The sequence below is a fragment of the Drosophila santomea genome, chromosome 3L (assembly GCF_016746245.2).
Source record: "Drosophila santomea strain STO CAGO 1482 chromosome 3L, Prin_Dsan_1.1, whole genome shotgun sequence".
Lineage (NCBI taxonomy): Eukaryota > Metazoa > Arthropoda > Insecta > Diptera > Drosophilidae > Drosophila > Drosophila santomea.
The window spans coordinates 16,160,322-16,179,748 of record NC_053018.2 but is presented as its reverse complement, the minus strand read 5'-3'; the positions used below and the strand labels follow the sequence as shown (position 1 = coordinate 16,179,748).

Sequence of the window (19,427 nt, the reverse complement as noted above, 5' to 3'; positions counted from 1 at the left end):
AGTGGCCATATTTGGGTTTAGCCAAAGTTTATTCCCTTGTCTCCCTCAGAGCTCCTCCTGTTTTTGCAAATATAAAATATTTTGACATTGTAGCCCCACTAAAATCATTGCGAGTATTACAATAATATTTTAATAAAAATAATCAAATTATTGTTAATTACCAATTTTGTTTTCGTTGCAACTGAAAGGCTGTACAAATATAAATTAATTTATAAAGTTACTGCTGTAAATATTTCACTTGTTTACAATACTTTAAAGTTTATTTTATGAAAGGATGTCAAGCTTTTGGATAAGAGCTTCCGATTGCCTACATATTTAAAATTTATTACTTATTGCTGCCAGCAGCCAGCGAAGGTGAATCATTGTCCCATAAGCTCCCACTTTGGCCTCCTAGCGCCCAACCACCTGATGAGTAAGCCACGGAATTTGCGGCCAATGTTGTTGAACCTCCTCGGGACACCGACCATTGCACCTGACACGCACTCCTGGATGGAAAGGACAGTATGCGAATGGATGGGTATGGGTTACAAGTTCAAAGTTCGTGTGGTTTTCGGATTCGCTGGGGCATTAGTCATATTGCTTAACTTGTTTCGAGGGCAGATATTTTAACTCAGATGCCACACAAATAATAATAATAAATGTTTGACATACCCACAATAATATACCTATCCTAAATACAAAAGACAAAACCCCTCATGATTTTCTTGAAAAATGTACATATATTTTTTTTTAGTATCCTAACACTAACATTTGCTCAGTGTTCATAATTTTTGGACAATTTATTTGTAGCATATGGCCTTGGAAAGCGAAGTTCAGGGGAAAAAATCATACAGATAGTCTAGAGCTATCAACTCGGGATTAGAGGTCCGTGGAATCTGAAAAAATTTGAATAATAAAGTCCGATTATTTCTCATTTATTTCCACTTACTAATCGGCGAATCCATTTCAACTTGTCACGAGCATAAACAATAAGATTAAAAGGATCCTCCTGCTTGAAGCCTTTATCCTTGAGAACTTCAACAATGGAGGACACAAAAGCTTGGTGAATGCTAATATCCGTCATTGGTGTAAGAAAGACACGTAACTTTGGACATGATCGAAGTACTTGGAGAAAGTTGTCTCCATCAAATGGAGGCGGATGGCAACTTTCATTCAGCTGCTTAATATTCACTCCGTTCTGCAGAATAAACCGTAACAGAAGGCCTTCAATGTGGCAGTTGGATTTAATCATCCCTAAAGTTTTCAGCTTTGGACACTCGGGCCATTCCGTATAAATTTCGCAGTTGCAAATTTTAAGAAACTCCAGCTCCGGCCAAATCATCGAATGTGGCTGCTCTGAGGGCCTTATAGTTATGTTCTGCACTGTCAAGGAGCGAAGGCTTGTGAGTGGTGCACAAATCTCCAGAACATTCAAATGTGAATCGGGATAATAGAACTTATTATGTTCGAGCACTAGCTCCTGCAAAGCTAAAAGCTTTTGAATCTGATACACTAAATAAAAAGCGATTTAATTACTTGAGTGCTAAATGTGAAGTTGAGTTTATATAAAGAAAAGTATTGAACATTTTGATTTTATGTTTGTATTAAAGTTTGGTTATCACTAATATATTTACCATCTTTGTTAATATTTCCCCTGCATATTAATCTTGTCATATTGGTCATTTCTGCGATCGCATCAAAAATCTTTTCTGTGTTGTCCGTGAGCATAGTAAGTTCAGCTGATACCAAAAGTTTACTCATTTTCAGCAAGAAGGACTGCACGCTGTCACAATTCTCAGCGCAAACATCAATTCTCACCGACTTCAAATTGGGACAATGCTGCTCAATCGACTTGGCCACGATATCACTCCATGGGAGGTCCCAGTTTTTTCTGCTGGAAAATTCCTCAACAGTCGATCCACATAAGCTCACAATAACCACCCACATTTCGGGCGTTTGTCCGAAAAAAGATTGGAGCTTTTTGTAGGCACTGCGACTGTGGAAGGCAAACGCTTCTCCCAGCTTTTCATTCACCTGTGCCAGTTGCAGTTTATCCACAATGCTCTCTAGCTTCTCGAATATCAGATCGAGGAGCTCGAACGGCAAATCGGATATCGTCCGCTGGTTTTCCATCGCAAAGCTTTTCGCCCGAGAGCGAAATGCGAACTGAAAACAGCAGCAGAGCATCGACTAGCTGCAAATGCAATTGAGAGGGAGAAAGCAAAGCTTACTGAGAGAACTCTCCACTCTCCAGCTCTCCATTAAGTGACATTCCATCCAATGAGTTTAAGTTTCGAATTTACTTATAACCATTATATGTTTAATGTAATTTGAATAAATTATTATCTCTAATGATGCTACTTAATGACAATAGATACAAGCAATTATTATTATTCAGTTTTAGTTTGCTTTAATTAAAGAACAAATTAAAACTAAGTTTTACGAATGGTACATCGTTCTATACAGGTTATTTAAGATTAAAATAGATTAAGATTTATTTAGTTTTCTATTATACAATTGGCGAGTCTCTAAAACTTGTACAGGTAAAGTGTGTGAATCACTTCAGGATTAGAAGTCCGTTGCAACTGAAAGACAGAAATGAAGAACGAAAACTGTGTGTGAAGTAGGCATATGGTAGAATCCACTCACAAATCGTCGAAACCATCTAAGTTTATCTCGGCAGTACAATATCAGTTCGAAGGGTTCCTTCCGCGTTGATACTGACTCCTTGAGAATGTCCACTATGGAGGTGACAAAGGCTTGGTAGATTTTGATACCACCCATTTGAGTGGACAATACTTGCAATTTGGGACAGCTTCGAATGACTTCAAGAAAACTCCGCCCATCGAATGGTGCCGGTTCACAGCTTTCATCGATCTCCTCGATATTCCTGCCGTTCTTCAGTATGAAACTGCTGACGTATCCCTTGATTCTGCACTTGCAGAATTTAATATATAAGGTTTTCAGCTTCGGACAATCGGGCATCGCTGTGGAGATTTCACAATTCTGCATTTTCAAGTCTTTTAAGTTTGGCCATATCATGGGATGGAAACTTTCTGGCTGAGATATACATATATTGCTCACAGTCAAACACCGGAGATTTGTCATATTTCCGCAAATTTGAAGAAGATTGACTGCTCTACATCTGTATCCTCTGCCTTGATAAACAAGTTGCAACTCCTCCAGATCAACCAGTTTGCACAGCTGATTAACTAACGAAAGTATTAAAATGTAAGCAATTAATATAAAGAAAATAATTTAATATTTATCATTAATGTTTGACTATTTATTTCTGCTTTAAATAAGACAGCTTGCACGCCAACAACATAGAGAGAGAGAGAGAGAAATGCAGTTCGACTATTTTATACCCTCTACTTAGTAAAGCTACTTTTCCTACCATGTGTCCTAAGGTTTTTAACAATTTTAAACAGCCTAAGTTCTTGTAGTTTAAACGAACATATGTACAAATGGATGAGCCTGAATAGATCGGAGTAGTCTTGAAATCCTAGTTAGGAATATATATACTATATAAGATCGAAAAAACATGAAAACAGCAAAACATTTTTACTTACAATGTAAAATAATCCGGACGGGAGTCAAAACAAAAAGACAAACATTAAGCTACAGCTCAGAAACCTGATAGTTGTTTTGTAGCTTAAACGGATAAATATGTACCGTTTGATATCGACCGAGCTTGAATATAAACAACCGCTTATCGTATTATATTTTCTTCTATACTCCATTAACCCATTAAAGCCGTGTGAAATGACGTACCTCCTCGGTCTATGTATCCTTCATACAAGAACTTTTTCAAGTGCTTCAGCTCCGCCACGGCATTAAGGATCCTCGGCGATTGGCAACTGTCGTTGAGCTTCAGTTCAACCGAAATTAGTGAGTTTGCCAAGTTCAGCAGGAAAAATTGCAGGCTGTGACTGTTTCTTAATGAAGCACTAATGTTCACCGATTCCAGGTTGGGACAGTGCTTCGCAATCGATTTGGCCAACAGATCGCTCCAGGTGTCTGATCCACAGCTAAATTCCACAATCGACGGGCCACAGTTCGCCAATAGAACGCGATAAAGCCGCACCGGAAAATGTATTTTTGGGGAGAACTTCTTGAAATCACTGCGGCTGTGATAGGAAAACGCTTTTCCCAGATACTCATCCACCTGCGCCAGTCGAAGCTTGTCCCTCAGATTTCGTAGGTTACTAAATATTATATCGAGCACTTCGAGTGGCAAATCGGTTATAGTCCGTGGATTTCTCATCGCAGGCACCCATGCCCTCGACAGCGAAGGCCAAACGAAAGACTGAAGCAAAACTGATGGGAATGGGAATGGGAATTTCACAGACCTTCGATTGAGAAATGGGAAAGGAGAGGGAACTAAGGAACTAACCGTATATTCGAACAAACTGTGCAAAATTTGTAAGGTTGTACTTGGCAACTATGAGTATTTATTTTCGGTTTTTTTTGTAATTAGTTGATAGATATACATTGTCGTTTCCGTAAAATTTACGCATATATTAAGTTGCAAGTCTTAAGTATAATATTGACGAAATTTATAATCTTTATATCTCTTCGTCAGCCTTATCAGTTCAGCATCTGGTGTTTGACGGTGCTGAAGGTAAAAAAAAAACCGAAATTTTATGACATACATACATTATTGCACTTACCAGTCGTCGAAACCATTTCCATTTAGTTCGTCTACATATAACCAGATCAAATGGGTCTTCCCGCGTCACTTTATTTTGCCTTAAAATTTCCAAAATAGTAGTAGTAGTAGTAGTAGCCCGAATAAAGTTTAATGTATTCCATAGGAGTGAAAAGTGAAAAGGTAAATTGGGACTGCTCCTAAGCACTTTTAGAAAACCGTTGGCATCGATCGGTGGACGGCATTTTTCACATAAATTGTCAAGTTTTTTTTTTCCATTTTGAAGAATTAATTGTAGACAGTAGTCTTCATTGGAAATTTGCAGGTAATAAATAGACAGATCTTTTAGATTTGGACAGTCTGGTAACACGATAGGTAATGTGGCTCTAATTATTCTTAAGGTTTCCAAGCCGGCCCACACTTTTGAATGTTCCTCTTCACATGACATTATATAAAGATTAGTTATAGATAATTCTCGAAGATTTTTAGTGATGAACAGATTTTGAGTATGTGGAGATCTGGCTTGTCTACGTGGTATTGCTGTTTGATATTCGATTTCTCCAGGGCGACCAATTTCTGAATTTTGTAAACTGAAAGAAAAACCTTAAGAAATTAGGCTTTTTGAAATTGACCATTTTGTACATATTCTTTTTGGCGTTACCTTTTGACTAAACGTCGTATGTAAAGATGAGATTTTCGTTTATAAACTTCAAAAAATTTCTAAAAATAACCATTTAAGTTAAGCTCTGGAGAGCTTAAAGCCACTTAAAAATTATGTTAAATCATGCAAGGATTACAATTTTAAAACTAATATATCTTGCTTTAAAAAACTTACCGTTCTCGTCAATTAATCCTTCAACCTTTCACTATTACATCTATCTTTGTTTAAGTGAAACCGATAATAATAATTTGTTCCATTTCACAAGTAAAGTACACATTTTGTCCTGGGCCTATTGAATCGAACTACTTTGACAGATTTGGGATTGGTGCAGTGTTTGCCAATCGCCTCGACTAGAGCATCGTTCCAAAATCTACCATTTCCTTCGAAAGCTAAGTCCTTGATTGTACTGCAACAGCAACGATTCTTCTGACAACGAGCTTGCGAAAAGCCTATAACTCCGGAACTAATTTCGGCTGTGATAGACAAAAGCTTTTGTGAGCTTTTCGTGAAACTGAGCAAGCTGCAGTTTATATACCAAATAAGTAAGATTTATCAGATCAAGCACTTCGACCTTCAAATCGATCATTGGATTCTACATCACAAGCTTTTCCGACGAGAGCGAAATGCGAACTGAGAACTGAGAACTCCTGGCTAAGTGCATTTGATAAAAAGAAAGATGCATTCGCAAACGAAGAGAGGAGCGTATGAAAAGCTTTTGCACTTATTCTGCTTACTACATGTCAGTGAAATACATTACTATTACTGCCCATGCATGCATAGGCATCAATCATCGGATATTCACTTTGCATTTCTTCATACTAATTTCAATTCTACACAATTTAATTTTGATATAGAAGATTACTGAATATTAGATTGATAACTTCCACGAATTGGCTATGACTCCTAACAACAAACTTTTTCCTTAAGAATGCAATCGCTACTCAGAGAGAAATGCATTTCCGTGTAAGGAAATTAAAATCCTTTTGATTAGAGTTCGCTGAACATACCATCTACTGGCTAGATTTCCTCAATTTGTTAAAGAAATTATTTTATTATAATCGCTATAAGCCAAAAAATTTATATATTTTTATATATTAATTTCCAATGGAACAATCATAAGGTTTACTAGCTCTTAAACGGATTTATTGCAGTGTTGTATCCACTAAAATGAATAATAAAAAAATGGATTGATTTTTGTTTTTTATTTAGAAGTATTGTGTTTTACATATGTATATGTATGTAACGGGTGTTTTTTTTAGAGGTATAGAACTTTAAGTTGGCATTACTGTTCAAGATGGCGACGATTTAACAGCTGTCAAGTGATTTATTCTCAGTTTGGTTTGGCAATTCGTCATGCGTGCTTACAAATCCAACTCGTGCAAGAATTGAAACCAAACGATCATCAAGCAAGCGTAGATTCGTCGAATGGCCAAAACGAGATTGCTGTTGTTCCCGATTTTTCATAAGCTCCAAGATCTTGTGATTTACACCGCTAGACTACTTTTGTGGGCTATGTAAAGTCATTGGTCTATGCGGATAAGCCAAACGCTAAACCATTTGAAGACAACATTCGCCGTGTTATTGCGATATACGGCAAATATTGGAAAAGTCATTGCAAATTGGACGTCAGATTGGACTACATCCGAGCCAGCGTGGCGGTCATATGCCAGAAATCATATTAAAATGTAATGCACAAGATTATCTTTCATGTCAATAAAATTCATGTCAATCGAATAATCCATCGTTGTTTTATTGCAATTTAAAGTTCTATACCTCTAAAAAAACACCCTATATGTACATTTGTATGATTTTACTCTGTACCCTCATACAAATCAATCAAGTCAGCATCGGGAGTGCGAAGGTGCTGCAAATATACGATTTGTATGTACTTTGGTTTACACCACATAACTTATTGCGTTCTTGCACTTACCAGTCGTCGAAACCACTTCCACTTTATTCGCCTGCATACAACGAGTTCTAAAGGGTCCTCCGGCGTTGCTCCATTTTCCTTTAGAATTTCCACCATAGCAGACACATAGGCCGCGTAGAGTTTTATAAACTCCATTGGAGTATATAGACATCGCAGTTTCGGGCAGCCGCGAAGCAGGTCCAGAAACCCATTGCCATCGATCGGCGGAAAGCACCTTTCGTGCAGTTCTGTGAGATTTTTTCCATTCTTAAGAATGAACTTCAGGACATAGCCTTCGATGTCACAGTTTGGGTATTCAATACTTAAGTATTTGAGCTTTGGGCAGTCTGGCAATTCGAAGGAGAATTCGCAATAATTGAAGCACAGGTGTTCCAAGTCGGACCAAAATGTTGAACAAGGCTCATCATAGGGCAATATTTGCAGCCTAATTAAAGTTAAATGGCGCAGTTTCTTTAGTGATGCACAAATTCGCATTAAGTCCACAGGAGTTTTACTGTAATGTTTAATATCTTCGAGGCTCAACCTCTCCAGGGCAATCAATTTATCCAAGTGGTGCACTGAGAACAAGTCCCAAATAAAGTTGAATATTAAATTAATTTGAAATACTCACCATTTTCGTGCATATATCCCCTAAAGGAAAATTCCTTTAGTTGCGTCATTTCACTCACCGCACTAAGGAAGGTAGCCGGAAAGTGATCTTGTTGGTTTATTTTAAGCGATATCAGCAAGCTTTTTACATTTTCCAGGAAAACGGGCAAGATTTCCCGATCACACCGATATAACAGTATGCGTACCGATTTCAAATTGGGACAATGCTTTGCCACCGCCGTCAGTGCAACACACTTCTCCAATCTACCACATCCCCCGTAGATAAATTCTTCAATCGTAGCGCCACATTCCCGTATAAGAAACTCCCACAAATCTAGAGATAGCCGTCCGTCGAGCGTAAGACTCCTAAATTTGTGGCGGCAGTGAAAGGCGAAAGCTTTTGCAAGCTTCTCGTGCGCCTGAGCTAGGTAAACTTTATATTTTAAAAAACTCAGTTTTTCGAATATCAGATCGAGAATTTCGAATGGCATGTCGGTTATGCTGCGTTCGAAATCCATTACGAGCTTCTGCCCCCAGAGCAAAACGCAAACTGAGAACTGAGCCAGTGCTCTCACTGAGAAGTGAGCAGAATGCAACGGTATAAGTGAAATCGGAGAGAGAAAGAGAGCATCCGTGAAAGCTTTGCAGTCTCAGCACGTGCAATCTAACAACCTGTCCTAAAAGGATTAATTATGATAATGATTTTCCATGTATCGTTTCTTATTTGTTGTAAGAGCTAATGGTTTGTATTATTTACAGATTTATTCAGAGCTTTCTTTCGCTTTTTTTCACTGCTCTTTTACTTGGAGAGTGCAGTGCACGCTGATGTAAAAAAAGCTTTTTTCGCGAAAGACGGCTCTTTGAAATATGAGCGTAAATAAACGAAAGATTGTCCCACTTCTGGTTCACTGCCCAATAATAATATATACAAAAACGGAACGACTTACTATGAATCATATTTGTAATAGATTGGTAACTGGGGTAGATAAATTAATCTGCAAATTATGTTTCAATACGACGTACTGTGACTTCTTACGATTCTTACAATTCGCTCTTAATAACAGAAGAGATCCTTTGTATCCTTTATTATCCTTTATGGTAAGTAGCTCCTATTGAGGTCCGTTTGATATAACAATATGATGTCCCACTGCGGTTGCCCACTTACTTGGACAAAACATCAAGCTTATTCTGCCAAACGATATAGACTACAGTAATTACTCTGTGGTAATGCACCAACCCTTGGTGACACCTCTGCTTTCAACTGCCTGTGCCCTCCTTCCGCACCGAAAACTTTTGCTAGCATGCAATGTTGCAACATCATAATTAAAGCGTTTTTAATTAAACTTATTACTTCGTTGAAATGCTTGGGCTTTAACATATCACACGTTGTGTATATTTATATGTGTACACTTTTTTCGCAGTGTAGGGCTATGGCTGTCACTTTTGATGGCAGTTGCGTGATAAGAGGCTACCAGATGAGCCGCTGACGCAATGCAGTGCAGCATGGAGGTCAATAAACCATCGAAAGAACGGGGGAACGGCGTAAAAATTCACGAGAAAAAGGGTTGAAAGCTCTTTCTGGGGATAGAACTTGGGTTTTCAGCTCGAAAATTCGGGGTGCATTTTAAATAGAATGCCCATTTGTAAAGCTCGTTTTGCGATTAACAAGTTTAATATAAAAGAATAAATGTTACATAAGTAAAATAAATAAGCTAAAACTTACGCATGATACTTAAATAAAAGTTAACATTTATTGAAGGGAACGAAAAGATCCTTTGAAAAACACATTCCCCAAAAAAATTGGGCACAAAACAAGAAAAGCAACCGTTTTTTATGTTTTTTGACAGTCCTGTTAGCTGGTTCTACAGCATGATAATTTTTCATTCGAACCACCCACTTTTGTGTTTTTGGGAATTGCAGTAAGTAATAGGGGTTGTAACTTGCATACTTGCCACTTGCAACTGTGACTCACCTCACCTACTTTCGACTGTGGCAGTGGAGTGGAAGTGCGAGTAGTTGCACAATGGGCTGGCTGAAGTGTCTTTTGCCACTTGCAACTTTCTCCATTTCTCCGGCATTAGCGCACACTCTCCCTCCAGAACTTTCCCTGCGACGAAGTCGGGATGAAGAAAACCCAAACCCGCCCAGCAGGTTCTTCTGCTTCTTCTTGGATAATCTGTCTAACAACTATTGTGCGCCCAGGTGAATGCAACTAGTTTTTCCAGCACTGGGTTTTCCAGAAAACTCGCAATGGCAATGACCCAACGGAGTTAGCCTTGAATCTGCGGCAAGTGGAAAACCAGTTAATGGCATACGAAGATCAACTGAAGGTTTTCCACCAGCAAAAGGTAGAAGGAATACTCCGCAACGCCTCAATGCAATTGAAAAAAATATCCAAAAATTGTATATACATATAAATTGCAAGTCTAGATGTGAATCTAAATGAAAATGTGAAATTCGGAAGTCGCAACCAATGCAATAGAAGTGCATTCATTAGTGCAGCTCCATTATCAGAGCTCATGAGTTAAACAAATTAGTATGGATAAAAATTTGACGATATTAACCATGCCCTTGGTCACTTCCAGAGCAGTTGATGCAATAAAACTATGCAATATCCGGCTAACATCTTTATGTTTCCCTCGTCTCGGCGCAATGACGCCAAATGAGCTGTCGCCACCGAAGCAACACCAACTGCTGAAAGTCCCGCCGCATTGATAAGACAACTTTTACTTTAGTGAGCGGTGGTGAGCAGCAGAATTTTCTAGTTTTCACTTGTCACACAGAACGGACGGAAGTGTGGGATATATTTTTTTTTACTTTATTTTTTTCCCTTGTTTCTGGGTGCGGCACTTTCTAATACCCAAGCTGGGGCGGCACAAGCCGTTCGGATGAGTCAAAAGCGCGAAAGGGACCCAGAAGGAGCAAGGATGAAGGATGAGGTAGCGGAGTGCAGCAGGAGCCGAGAAGCGAGAATCCTGGAAAAACCTAGGGGTATGGGTAGGTCAACCACCAGACATTGAACCCAGCACTCACACACACACACACTGGCGCACTCCAACTTCCGTTGAGAGCCAAGCGAGAAACAGAAAGAGCGATGGGCGTGGGGCGTTTAAGGCGTTTGGGGCGATGGGGGATCGCAGGCGTTGGGAGGCTCACACGCGAAAAGTGTGCAGCACGTGAATGGAGCACAGTGCCCAAGAGAGACAGAGAAAACGAGAGAGAGAGAGAGAAGGAAGGCGAAATTGGAGGGAACTGTCTGCCGCGGCGGGCGAAAGAGAAAACTGCATTGGCACCTTGGAGACCGAATCTAGAAATACCCTGAAATTCATTGACAGGTATAAAAACTCGCCGAGATTTAAGTGTTTATTAAAGACAGATGGTACACTGTATACTAATCAATTAGTATACATTTCATTCAATACCTCTTAAAGTGTTTTAGAACTACACAGTCGTATACATTTTTTGTCGGTTTTTTTTTAACATTGTATTAACAAAATCATTTTTCACAAATAAGTCTTTTCAATGCCGCTCTCCATTATTGTTAGTAACTTGAATCCGCAGCAAATAGTTATAGTTATATCATATAATGCAAAATCTCCATTCTCCGTAGATCCTCAAGCACATATAAGTTGATATTCATAAAAATTTTATTAAATATTTTCGCTTTATGCGATCTGGCGCTCAAATTTAAACTAAAATTATTCAATTATTTTTCAAAATAATACTATTCAATTTAAGTTTCCGCATGGAAAGAAAGAGTGACAGGGATTCCCATAGAATATGCGAGTCCAGAGATAGCCAATATTTACATTTTAATATTTCATAATTTGTAAAAAATGAGGTCGATAGATTAAGTGTTTTGGACATTTACATTTGATAATCCCAAATTAAAGAATAATTGATTAACACTTCGCCTTTTTTGAACTGATTGTCCAAACTAAAACACCTTTTGAAAGAGTATACGAAGAACTGGGGGAACTGAATAACATCGCCGTTGCCTAGCTTCGTCGTCATCGTCGCTTTTCGCATTTCGCAATTCGCATTGTGCGCTAGTTTAGTGGGTTGAGTGACACAGACACAGTTTGCGGCCAGAGCGAGACGGATGTTGGTGCGAAAGAGAGGACAGAGGGATAAGGGAAGGGGCAACGAACAAGTTTTCAGTTGCGGAGCAGGAGGCACTGTTGCGATTTTGTAATCGCCAAAGCCAAGTGTCGTTGCAGGGCTGCCACACTGTTGATATTCTAGTCTAAAAGCACCACATTTTAGAGGATATAATACATAACAAAGTGGAAATCCTGATTTAAAGCTAGCACATTCTTGTGTGGATGGAAATGGTAATTAAAAAATGTATAAAACAGTGTGTTTGATAAGTATGCTACGTTTTTTTATGTAGTGTAGCATAAGACGCAATTGGCAAATCCTTTGGTAAGTTTAATAGTTTATATTTCATTACTAAGTAATAGGTAAATCTCGGACACTCTCTGATAATACCAAAAACGTATATGTTTTTGTTAAATTACTTACATTGCAATACAATTTGCTTTTGACTTAATGATCTTATAAAGATAAATGGATTTTTCCCATCTGGCAACTTCCTCAGCCATGCCTTATCAAAAGGCTGACGAAAGGGGAAGACTGGCGAAAAGCGTACACATAGAAAACAAAACAGCCAAGCGAAAAAGAAAAAGAAAAGGAAAAAGAAAAACCCCCCAAACAAGCACTGCAGTTCTCCAGATCCCTTTCTCTCTCCCTTTCCCATTGCCGTCTCTTTCCAGCGCTGTCTCAATTTCCAGAGCCGAGCTCCCAACTCCCCCCGTTCGAGTTGTATGTCGGGATGTGGAGTATACCACTAGGATGGATGGATAGCTCACACGGATACGGGGCTTTTCCTGTCTGTGTGAGCGTGCGCCTCTGTGTGCGTGCGCTGCTGGGCGAGTGTGCGTGTGAGACGAAGCGAATCGAGTCGAGAGTAGAGTAGGACAAAAGGGAGACACAATTTTGGTAGCAATGACCTTCACCGCGTTGTTCAAGTTGTCGTGGTTGTTGTTGCTGCCGCTGCCGCTGCTCCAATGCACACACACCAATACACATACGGACATGGATATACTTGCATATGTGTGCACACACAGACAGGAACAGCAGTTGCAGATAGAGAGAGAGCTAGCGATAGAGAGAGAGGAAGGCGCAACGAATGATGCATGAGTGCAGATGGTTGCGGATTGTTTAGCTGGTTGTGAGCGGGGGGAGGGGGTGGCGGCAGCTTCGTGCTCTAGCCGCTAGGTGACGCGTTCGCTTTTTCTCCACCCTAAAAGCACAGGAAAAAAAGTGATCAAGAGATATATTAGATTATTATTTTATTTAGTTAGGGATTATATGGATTATGCACCATAATGTAACAAGCCCATTGCATTTAGCTAAATACAACATTAATTATAGAGCGAAATATGTATTTTTTAATACAATAAATATGTACTTACATTTTGGTGTTATCTTACATAAACAGAAAATTAGTAGTTCTGATTTTAAAGTTCTTGAACTAGCTAGCATATTTTTGCAGTGCAGCCACCAACCTCACAATGCGAACTGCCGCTTTTCCTGCTCGCTTTCCACTGCACAAATTAAACGTACAAAAGATAAAAGTGCTTTTGTGCTGCCATTGAAAATGGAGTTGTGTGTGGAAAAGGGCGACTGGTGGGGTGATGGGGGCTGAGTTCGGAGTTTGGGGGCTGAGGGTGGTGAACCTAGCGTAAACTTGACACTGACGTCGAATGCACTCCACTCCACGCCACCCGCCCGCTCCACTTTTCCCACTCCTTTGGCCCCAGGGCGCGGCCCGTCGCTTTTTGTTTTCCTTCTCCTCTTTCAACCGAGTCTTGCCTCGTTTTTTCTGCAGTTTGTTGTGTTTATTTTCATTTTTTATTTTTTGTACTTTTCTTTTTTTTTTTTTGTGAAAATTGCTCAAGTGCGACGCAGTCGGGGGGCAGGGCAGGGGGGCTTGGCACGGACTTCGTGGGCTGGCTGGGTGTTTAACTTTTGGTATCATTGACCTGGAGTTCTGCAGTTCTGGAGTTCTGCAGCTCTGGAGCTCTGGAGTTTCGCAGGCAGACAAAAAGAACACCCCCACATTTCGTTGTGGGTGGAAAAATGGGTAATGGGTAATGGAGAAGGGGGGAGTTGACGTCGGACGGTTAGTCATTGTCGACGCCATTTTGGAAAATTTGTCGCAAGTGCATACAAGTGCATAAGCACACAGACACATGGCCAAAAGGGATGTGCTATACACACACCTACATATATTTGTGTAAACACACATATTTGCCGTTGAGCTTTATGTTTCCCCCACTTTACAATAGGTTAGTCTGTTATTGTTCTGTCTGCGAGGATTAAAATTTGTCCATGTGCGCTTGTTTTTATATATATCTCCGTATATGTATATGGGAGAGCACAAGGCGTATGTATGGCAAAAAGTTTTCGCTTTTCGTTGATTTTCATTTTAATTATGGTGTCGCTTTTATTTTTATTGCAACTGATGAGTAAGTTAGTCAAAGTGTCACATGGTTTGCTTGGCGATGGGATTACTCGATGATAAATTAAGCACAGTGCGCATGTTAAAAGTGGGGTGAATACTGCATGTTTAAGTCGCCTATTCGATTTGGGGAAAACTAGTTAGCATAACAACAACAATTTAAACATAATGTTATACTAAGTGCAAATAAACAAATACTTCGCCAATAGGCACACTGTTTACATGTGGATGAGTGTCATTTGAAAGCATTTAACATATATATTCTATGATCTACATACATATATGTGTTAAGTACTTAAAATAAATACATTATTTATTATTTATCAACTTGTTATAGTTTTGGATTACAAAGTGACTCCTTACTCAAACTATACAACTGAATACAACCAAAGCCAAAGGCAATCTTATTTATATCACGTTTTATTTAAATTTACTCTCAATGAAGATATAAAACCTCTATTTTCTTTCCAAAAAACGTGCATTCCTTTCTCCATTATAAAGTGCACAATGTAAATTCATCGATTCAGCAGGTTTGCTCGCCAAGATATCCATCCACATTGCCTTTGCTGCGTAAGGCCCATTTAGTTCTTCAAATAGCAATTGGAAAATGCCCAGTTCATTCGCAATTCACTCATTTGCAATTCAAACTTGTTTTCACAGTTACTGCTATCCGAGTGCAAAACTCAGCTGTCCATTATCGTTGGGCATCTGGTCCTGCAATCCACCCCACTGCCACCTTGGCCAGCAGATAACTGATGAGTACACAGATGGGAAGCCGGCAAATGGAGCACTCAATGGACTAGGCCAATTAAAAATCCAGCTCAAGCTCAGCGAGTGCAGCGTAATCATCATCATGGGCATCATGGTCATCATGGGCATCATGGAGCTGGGCATTCTGATGGTTTTGGTCTGCAAACAGAAAGGCCACGAATGGGTCTTGGTCACACAATAGAAGCCTGTCAATGCATAACGTAATCAGAAATGGATTTTCATGCAGGCCAACAGTTCATTGGATGCCTTGGGCCTATAGGCAATTTTATGCACAAACCAATAACAATTTAAAATCAATTATTCTGAGAGTACCTGCAGTAATAGCCCATAAAATGATGAAGGTATTATAAAATAAATTATTAATATTTTTAATATGTGTGATTATAGTTAGCTGTTGTTATATATATAATTAGACCAGATAATAACAGTTTAATTAATATTGTGTTAATTCATTAGATTTCGTGTTAATTACTTTTAAATCAAGTTCAAATACTATGGATATAAATATGTAAATAGTGAGTTGTTTGTTTCGAAACAAGGTTAAATACTATGAATATAAACATTTGAATATATAAACAATATTCCCAGGCCACAGCAACTTCCTAGGCTCCCCAGTACTCTGTGCACCGAGTGCTAGGTACCTCCAAACCCCTCCTCCAAACGAGGCTGATGAATGCCAGACCAGTTCGGATCGGGGGAGCAGCGTAGGGCGTATCGGAGAAGGGGCTCCAAGGTGACGGTGCAGGAAGCCGCTGCGAGAAGCACCCAGAATGCCATGGCCAATGCCATCCAGGCGCAGTGTCAGTGTCAATGCCAGCAGACCCGACCTGAACTCAACTGAAACTGGGTGAGAGTGTGGGAGGGGAACCCGAGAACCAGAGAATCGCAGAACTAGGGAGCTGGAGCTGGAGAACAGGAGAATCGGAGGAGCGGAGTGGAACCACCTCGGCGCTGTGGAATGCAACAAAAGCTAGAGGCACGACTCCGACGACTATGGCCTCGGCTAGCGACTGGAGAGGCCATTAGCCCGAGCGATAGGCTCCTGGCTCTGGGAGTTGAAGGGGAGAAGATTCCCAGCCAGAGAGAACTCTACGGTAACTCTCTCGCAATGGCCACATATCAAAATCTCTGCTTTTCTCTAGTGACGACGCCTGCGCTCAAAGTTCTCCGTTTGGTTGCGATTCACTGGTGCTGTGCAATTGCAATTACCGCGGAGTTTCCGAGATGCACTATCTTGGATTCAAATGATGGGTAAGATTTGGAGACAAGAAAGTGCATAGAAGTGGCAATGAAATGTGAAAATGCAGTTTTACTATTTTTGCCTCTTTATATGAGATCGGAAGTTTGCTTCGATCTAAACCAAGTCAATAGTACACTATTACGAATATTTACTTCATGGTTCCATTCACTCTTCTCTATACAACATGTACTATACCTATTGCTATACAGCGATTTAATATCGCCCAAGAGTACTAGAAATTCCAGCATAAACCAAGCTTCGCGTCCATCAAATGTGGATGACGCCCTTGAACACATGTCCCTGATGGATCCGAGCTGATAGATTACACCACCGAAAAATTGGGTGACGTACTGGGACACAGAGTGACCAAACAATGGCCAAGGCCCGAGTTCTGCCAATTAGTCTGATGTGAAAGTTAACATTGCATTCCAAACTGATTGGTGGAGCAAAAGAAGAAGGGAAACCAATGCGATGATTGAAAACTTACCCACAAATTATGCGCTGGCGAAAAACGTGTTTGGCTCACAGAGCCGGGAACTTGGAACTTAGAACTGCGATTGGAAGCCGCACTCAACGTTCGTCGACCTTGCAACTCGTTCTGCACATTACGCGTACTTACTTTTTGTTTTCCCAGCGATAGGTGAGTGAAGCAAGCCCCATTAGTAAATGTGCAAAGGAGCACTGGATGGCCGATGGCAATATACTTTGCTCAGATAGCATCGTCGCCGGTCGGCTGGTTGTTGGTCATTGAACCGCCAGCCGGACAAGTACTTTTTATTTAACCCCCAAAAACCGGAGGCGGAAAGCTCCAGTGCCGAAAATACACATCCTGGTGCCATAAGTCGTAGTAGATTTCCCTTTCTGCCACTGTCTGGCCTCTGTGCTGCCAAAGTCTCGGTACAGTTTGCCCCTTCGTTGGACATATTTCTGCTGGCAGTCTGGCTCTGATTTTCCACTCCAATCACAGACCTCGTACTCCGAGCACAACTCCAGTTTCTGCTGATGCTCCACTACCCCAAAGCTTGGAAAAGGAAATATAATTCACAGTCCTCACGTTGGTGTGAGTCGAATACAATCGACTGTGGATCTGCCCTGTACTGATTTTCTAGCTCTAAAGAAAATTCCTGAAGGTCCTCTAATTTTATAGACCAGCAGCGCCATCTGGTGCTCAAAATTATTTGCTGCCTACTTTTGTGCTGAAAGTCACATTATAAACTCGTAATCTAAAATTATTTGAAATTTAATTAATTTGATTACATAAAATAATATTCATAAATTAAAATTAGTTATTCTTTAAATGCTGCTTACTAAAAACTTAGAGCACAGTTCGTTGGCTGAATTTCCTTAAAACTGCAAAAATAAAAACTCCAGACGATTAATTGCAGTCCACAGCTGCTGTCCTGTCCAGCTCCACACTTCTTCAAAAAAAGTAAATGTGGGGAAAAGAAAAAGGACATAAAGAGAGAGAGAGAGAGAAAGAAGAGATAGAGAGAGAGACGGCGAAAAAACCGAAAAAGCATTTCGTCGTTTTTAGCTGGCACGAACAGATCAATGACCTGCATTTCACAGCCGGAGACACAATTCAATCGATAAAAGTGAAGAGTTGGGGCACCAGCTCACACAGACACTGCACACACACACATACACACACACACCACACACATACACACAGCAACGCACTGCACACACACACTGACACAGCGAGGAAAAAACAACATGGCGAACGTGAAATATGCAAGCTTCCTGCAGGAAAAGCCAAAATGGCAGACAGCATGCGGCGAACGTGACGCAGTGCAGACTGTTTGATGGGAGCGCGGGGATGAAGGGGTGGTTCAAAATGGGGGTAGTGGGTGGTGGGGTGGTTTGGTGTGGAGTCCTGATGGGGGGTGAGGGGTGGAGACGGCGCTCTAGGGGTGGATGCAGCCGCAATGGAACTTTCTAAATTTTCTAGAACATTGGCAAACAGGAAGAGCGAAAAATGTGGAGCGAGAGTGAAGCTCGAATATTTTATTCCATTCAATCAAATCGAGGAAGCCACGGGCCAAAAGGCTGATTAAAAATTGAGCAAAATGGGCGGGGAAACAACACTATCCTGGCCACGATCCAGCCGAGTTCCGAGTTCCCAGACAGACGGAGGTGGACGAGGTTGCGAAATGAAAAGAGGGGTCACCGTCGAGTGCAGTGTAGCGTTGAATAAAATGAATAAAATAACAGCAAACATATTCATATTAGCAACAACCCCACAACAAACACACAATCTATTGCCGGTTGTCTGAGCCACGGTCCTTAAACACCCCCGAAATCCCCACGTCTCCCAGCGAACTGACCAAAATGTAGACAAAGGTAATGCACAAAAGTTTTTGTCAACTTTTGTTTGGGGGGTTTATCGTGGGACTTACCTCCTTTCTGAGAGTTTTTTGGGGTTGTTGCCGGCAAAACGGGAAATTAAGGATACTGCTATAAACGCACTTGACTTGCCGCGCCTTATGATTTTTCTGATTTTCGCAATCTGGAACAGGGCAATGTCAAATGTTGGAAGGGGTTAAATGGCTCATTTTATAAAGTTCGTTGCTTCATTTGAATAAAGTTTTACTCACCTCAAACATGTTGCTTTTCCATACAAAATTTAATAGCTGTTCATCGGATCGAAGCCGTAGAAAATAGACAAGCATATTACTATAAGAAGGCATATTAAATATAAAATGAGAAATCCAAAGATTAGGTAAAAGCAGGCAGCAGCGATGAGTATCAACATTATGTATAAAATCTATTTAATTTGCATTGAGTTGACTTCACGGTGATTTCGCAATCACTCTGATTTCCCCGAAAGGTGATACATTTTTAATAATCTTAAGAATTTTGATTTTTATTTACGAGCAAGACGTTTGATTTTCTTCATTATTATTCTGACATTTGATAAGAGCTCATCGATATCGATGTCTATAGACACTGTAGTGAATTTTTTTAAGATGGGGTATTCAAAAACTCTTATTTTAAAAACATATGATACATATAATTGCATACTATAGTATTTGCCTATATTAATTACATTGTTTAGTCCAAAATGTTAAACTAGACTAA

General features: G+C 40.1%; 4 protein-coding genes, 1 long non-coding RNA gene and 1 pseudogene across 9 annotated transcripts; 1 reads left to right on the top strand and 5 right to left on the bottom strand.

The window, feature by feature from the left end:
• Positions 1 to 718: 718 nt before the first annotated feature.
• LOC120448433 lies at positions 719 to 2,181 on the bottom strand. The gene is made up of 3 exons (XM_039630440.2): positions 1,614 to 2,181; positions 929 to 1,491; positions 719 to 875 (listed from the first exon to the last, which is right to left on the bottom strand). The coding sequence occupies exons 1-3, from the start codon at positions 2,164 to 2,166 to the stop codon at positions 813 to 815; spliced, it is 1,179 nt and encodes a 392-aa protein (XP_039486374.1). The 5' UTR covers positions 2,167 to 2,181; the 3' UTR covers positions 719 to 812.
• A 268-nt stretch (positions 2,182 to 2,449) lies between these two features.
• LOC120449412 lies at positions 2,450 to 4,367 on the bottom strand. Of its 2 annotated transcripts, XM_039631869.2 has the most exons (4): positions 3,754 to 4,367; positions 3,064 to 3,191; positions 2,629 to 2,985; positions 2,450 to 2,564 (listed from the first exon to the last, which is right to left on the bottom strand). In XM_039631869.2, exons 1-4 carry the CDS (start codon positions 4,244 to 4,246, stop codon positions 2,508 to 2,510), a joined length of 1,035 nt encoding a protein of 344 aa, XP_039487803.2. In that variant the 5' UTR covers positions 4,247 to 4,367; the 3' UTR covers positions 2,450 to 2,507. The 2 variants fall into 2 exon arrangements, with proteins under 2 accessions (XP_039487803.2, XP_039487802.2); XM_039631868.2 differs by having other exon boundaries at positions 2,629 to 3,191; positions 3,754 to 4,363.
• On the top strand, positions 3,534 to 4,090 carry LOC120449417. The gene is made up of 3 exons (XR_005616193.2): positions 3,534 to 3,650; positions 3,736 to 3,870; positions 3,950 to 4,090. It is a non-coding gene; the product is annotated as an uncharacterized LOC120449417 (long non-coding RNA).
• Positions 4,368 to 4,499: 132 nt separating the features above from the next.
• LOC120449415 lies at positions 4,500 to 5,889 on the bottom strand (annotated as a pseudogene).
• A 1,179-nt stretch (positions 5,890 to 7,068) lies between these two features.
• On the bottom strand, positions 7,069 to 8,328 carry LOC120449413. The gene is made up of 3 exons (XM_039631870.2): positions 7,832 to 8,328; positions 7,222 to 7,778; positions 7,069 to 7,155 (listed from the first exon to the last, which is right to left on the bottom strand). Exons 1-3 carry the CDS (start codon positions 8,325 to 8,327, stop codon positions 7,102 to 7,104), a joined length of 1,107 nt encoding a protein of 368 aa, XP_039487804.1. The 5' UTR covers position 8,328; the 3' UTR covers positions 7,069 to 7,101.
• Positions 8,329 to 14,737: 6,409 nt separating this feature from the next.
• Positions 14,738 to 19,241, bottom strand: LOC120449416. 4 transcript variants are annotated; one of them, XM_039631871.1, is made up of 3 exons: positions 18,944 to 19,241; positions 18,746 to 18,855; positions 14,738 to 15,291 (listed from the first exon to the last, which is right to left on the bottom strand). In XM_039631871.1, the coding sequence occupies exons 1-3, from the start codon at positions 19,034 to 19,036 to the stop codon at positions 15,144 to 15,146; spliced, it is 351 nt and encodes a 116-aa protein (XP_039487805.1). In that variant the 5' UTR covers positions 19,037 to 19,241; the 3' UTR covers positions 14,738 to 15,143. The 4 variants fall into 4 exon arrangements, with proteins under 4 accessions (XP_039487805.1, XP_039487806.1, XP_039487807.1 ...); XM_039631872.1 differs by having other exon boundaries at positions 14,738 to 15,271; XM_039631873.1 differs by having other exon boundaries at positions 14,738 to 15,244.
• Positions 19,242 to 19,427: the final 186 nt, after the last annotated feature.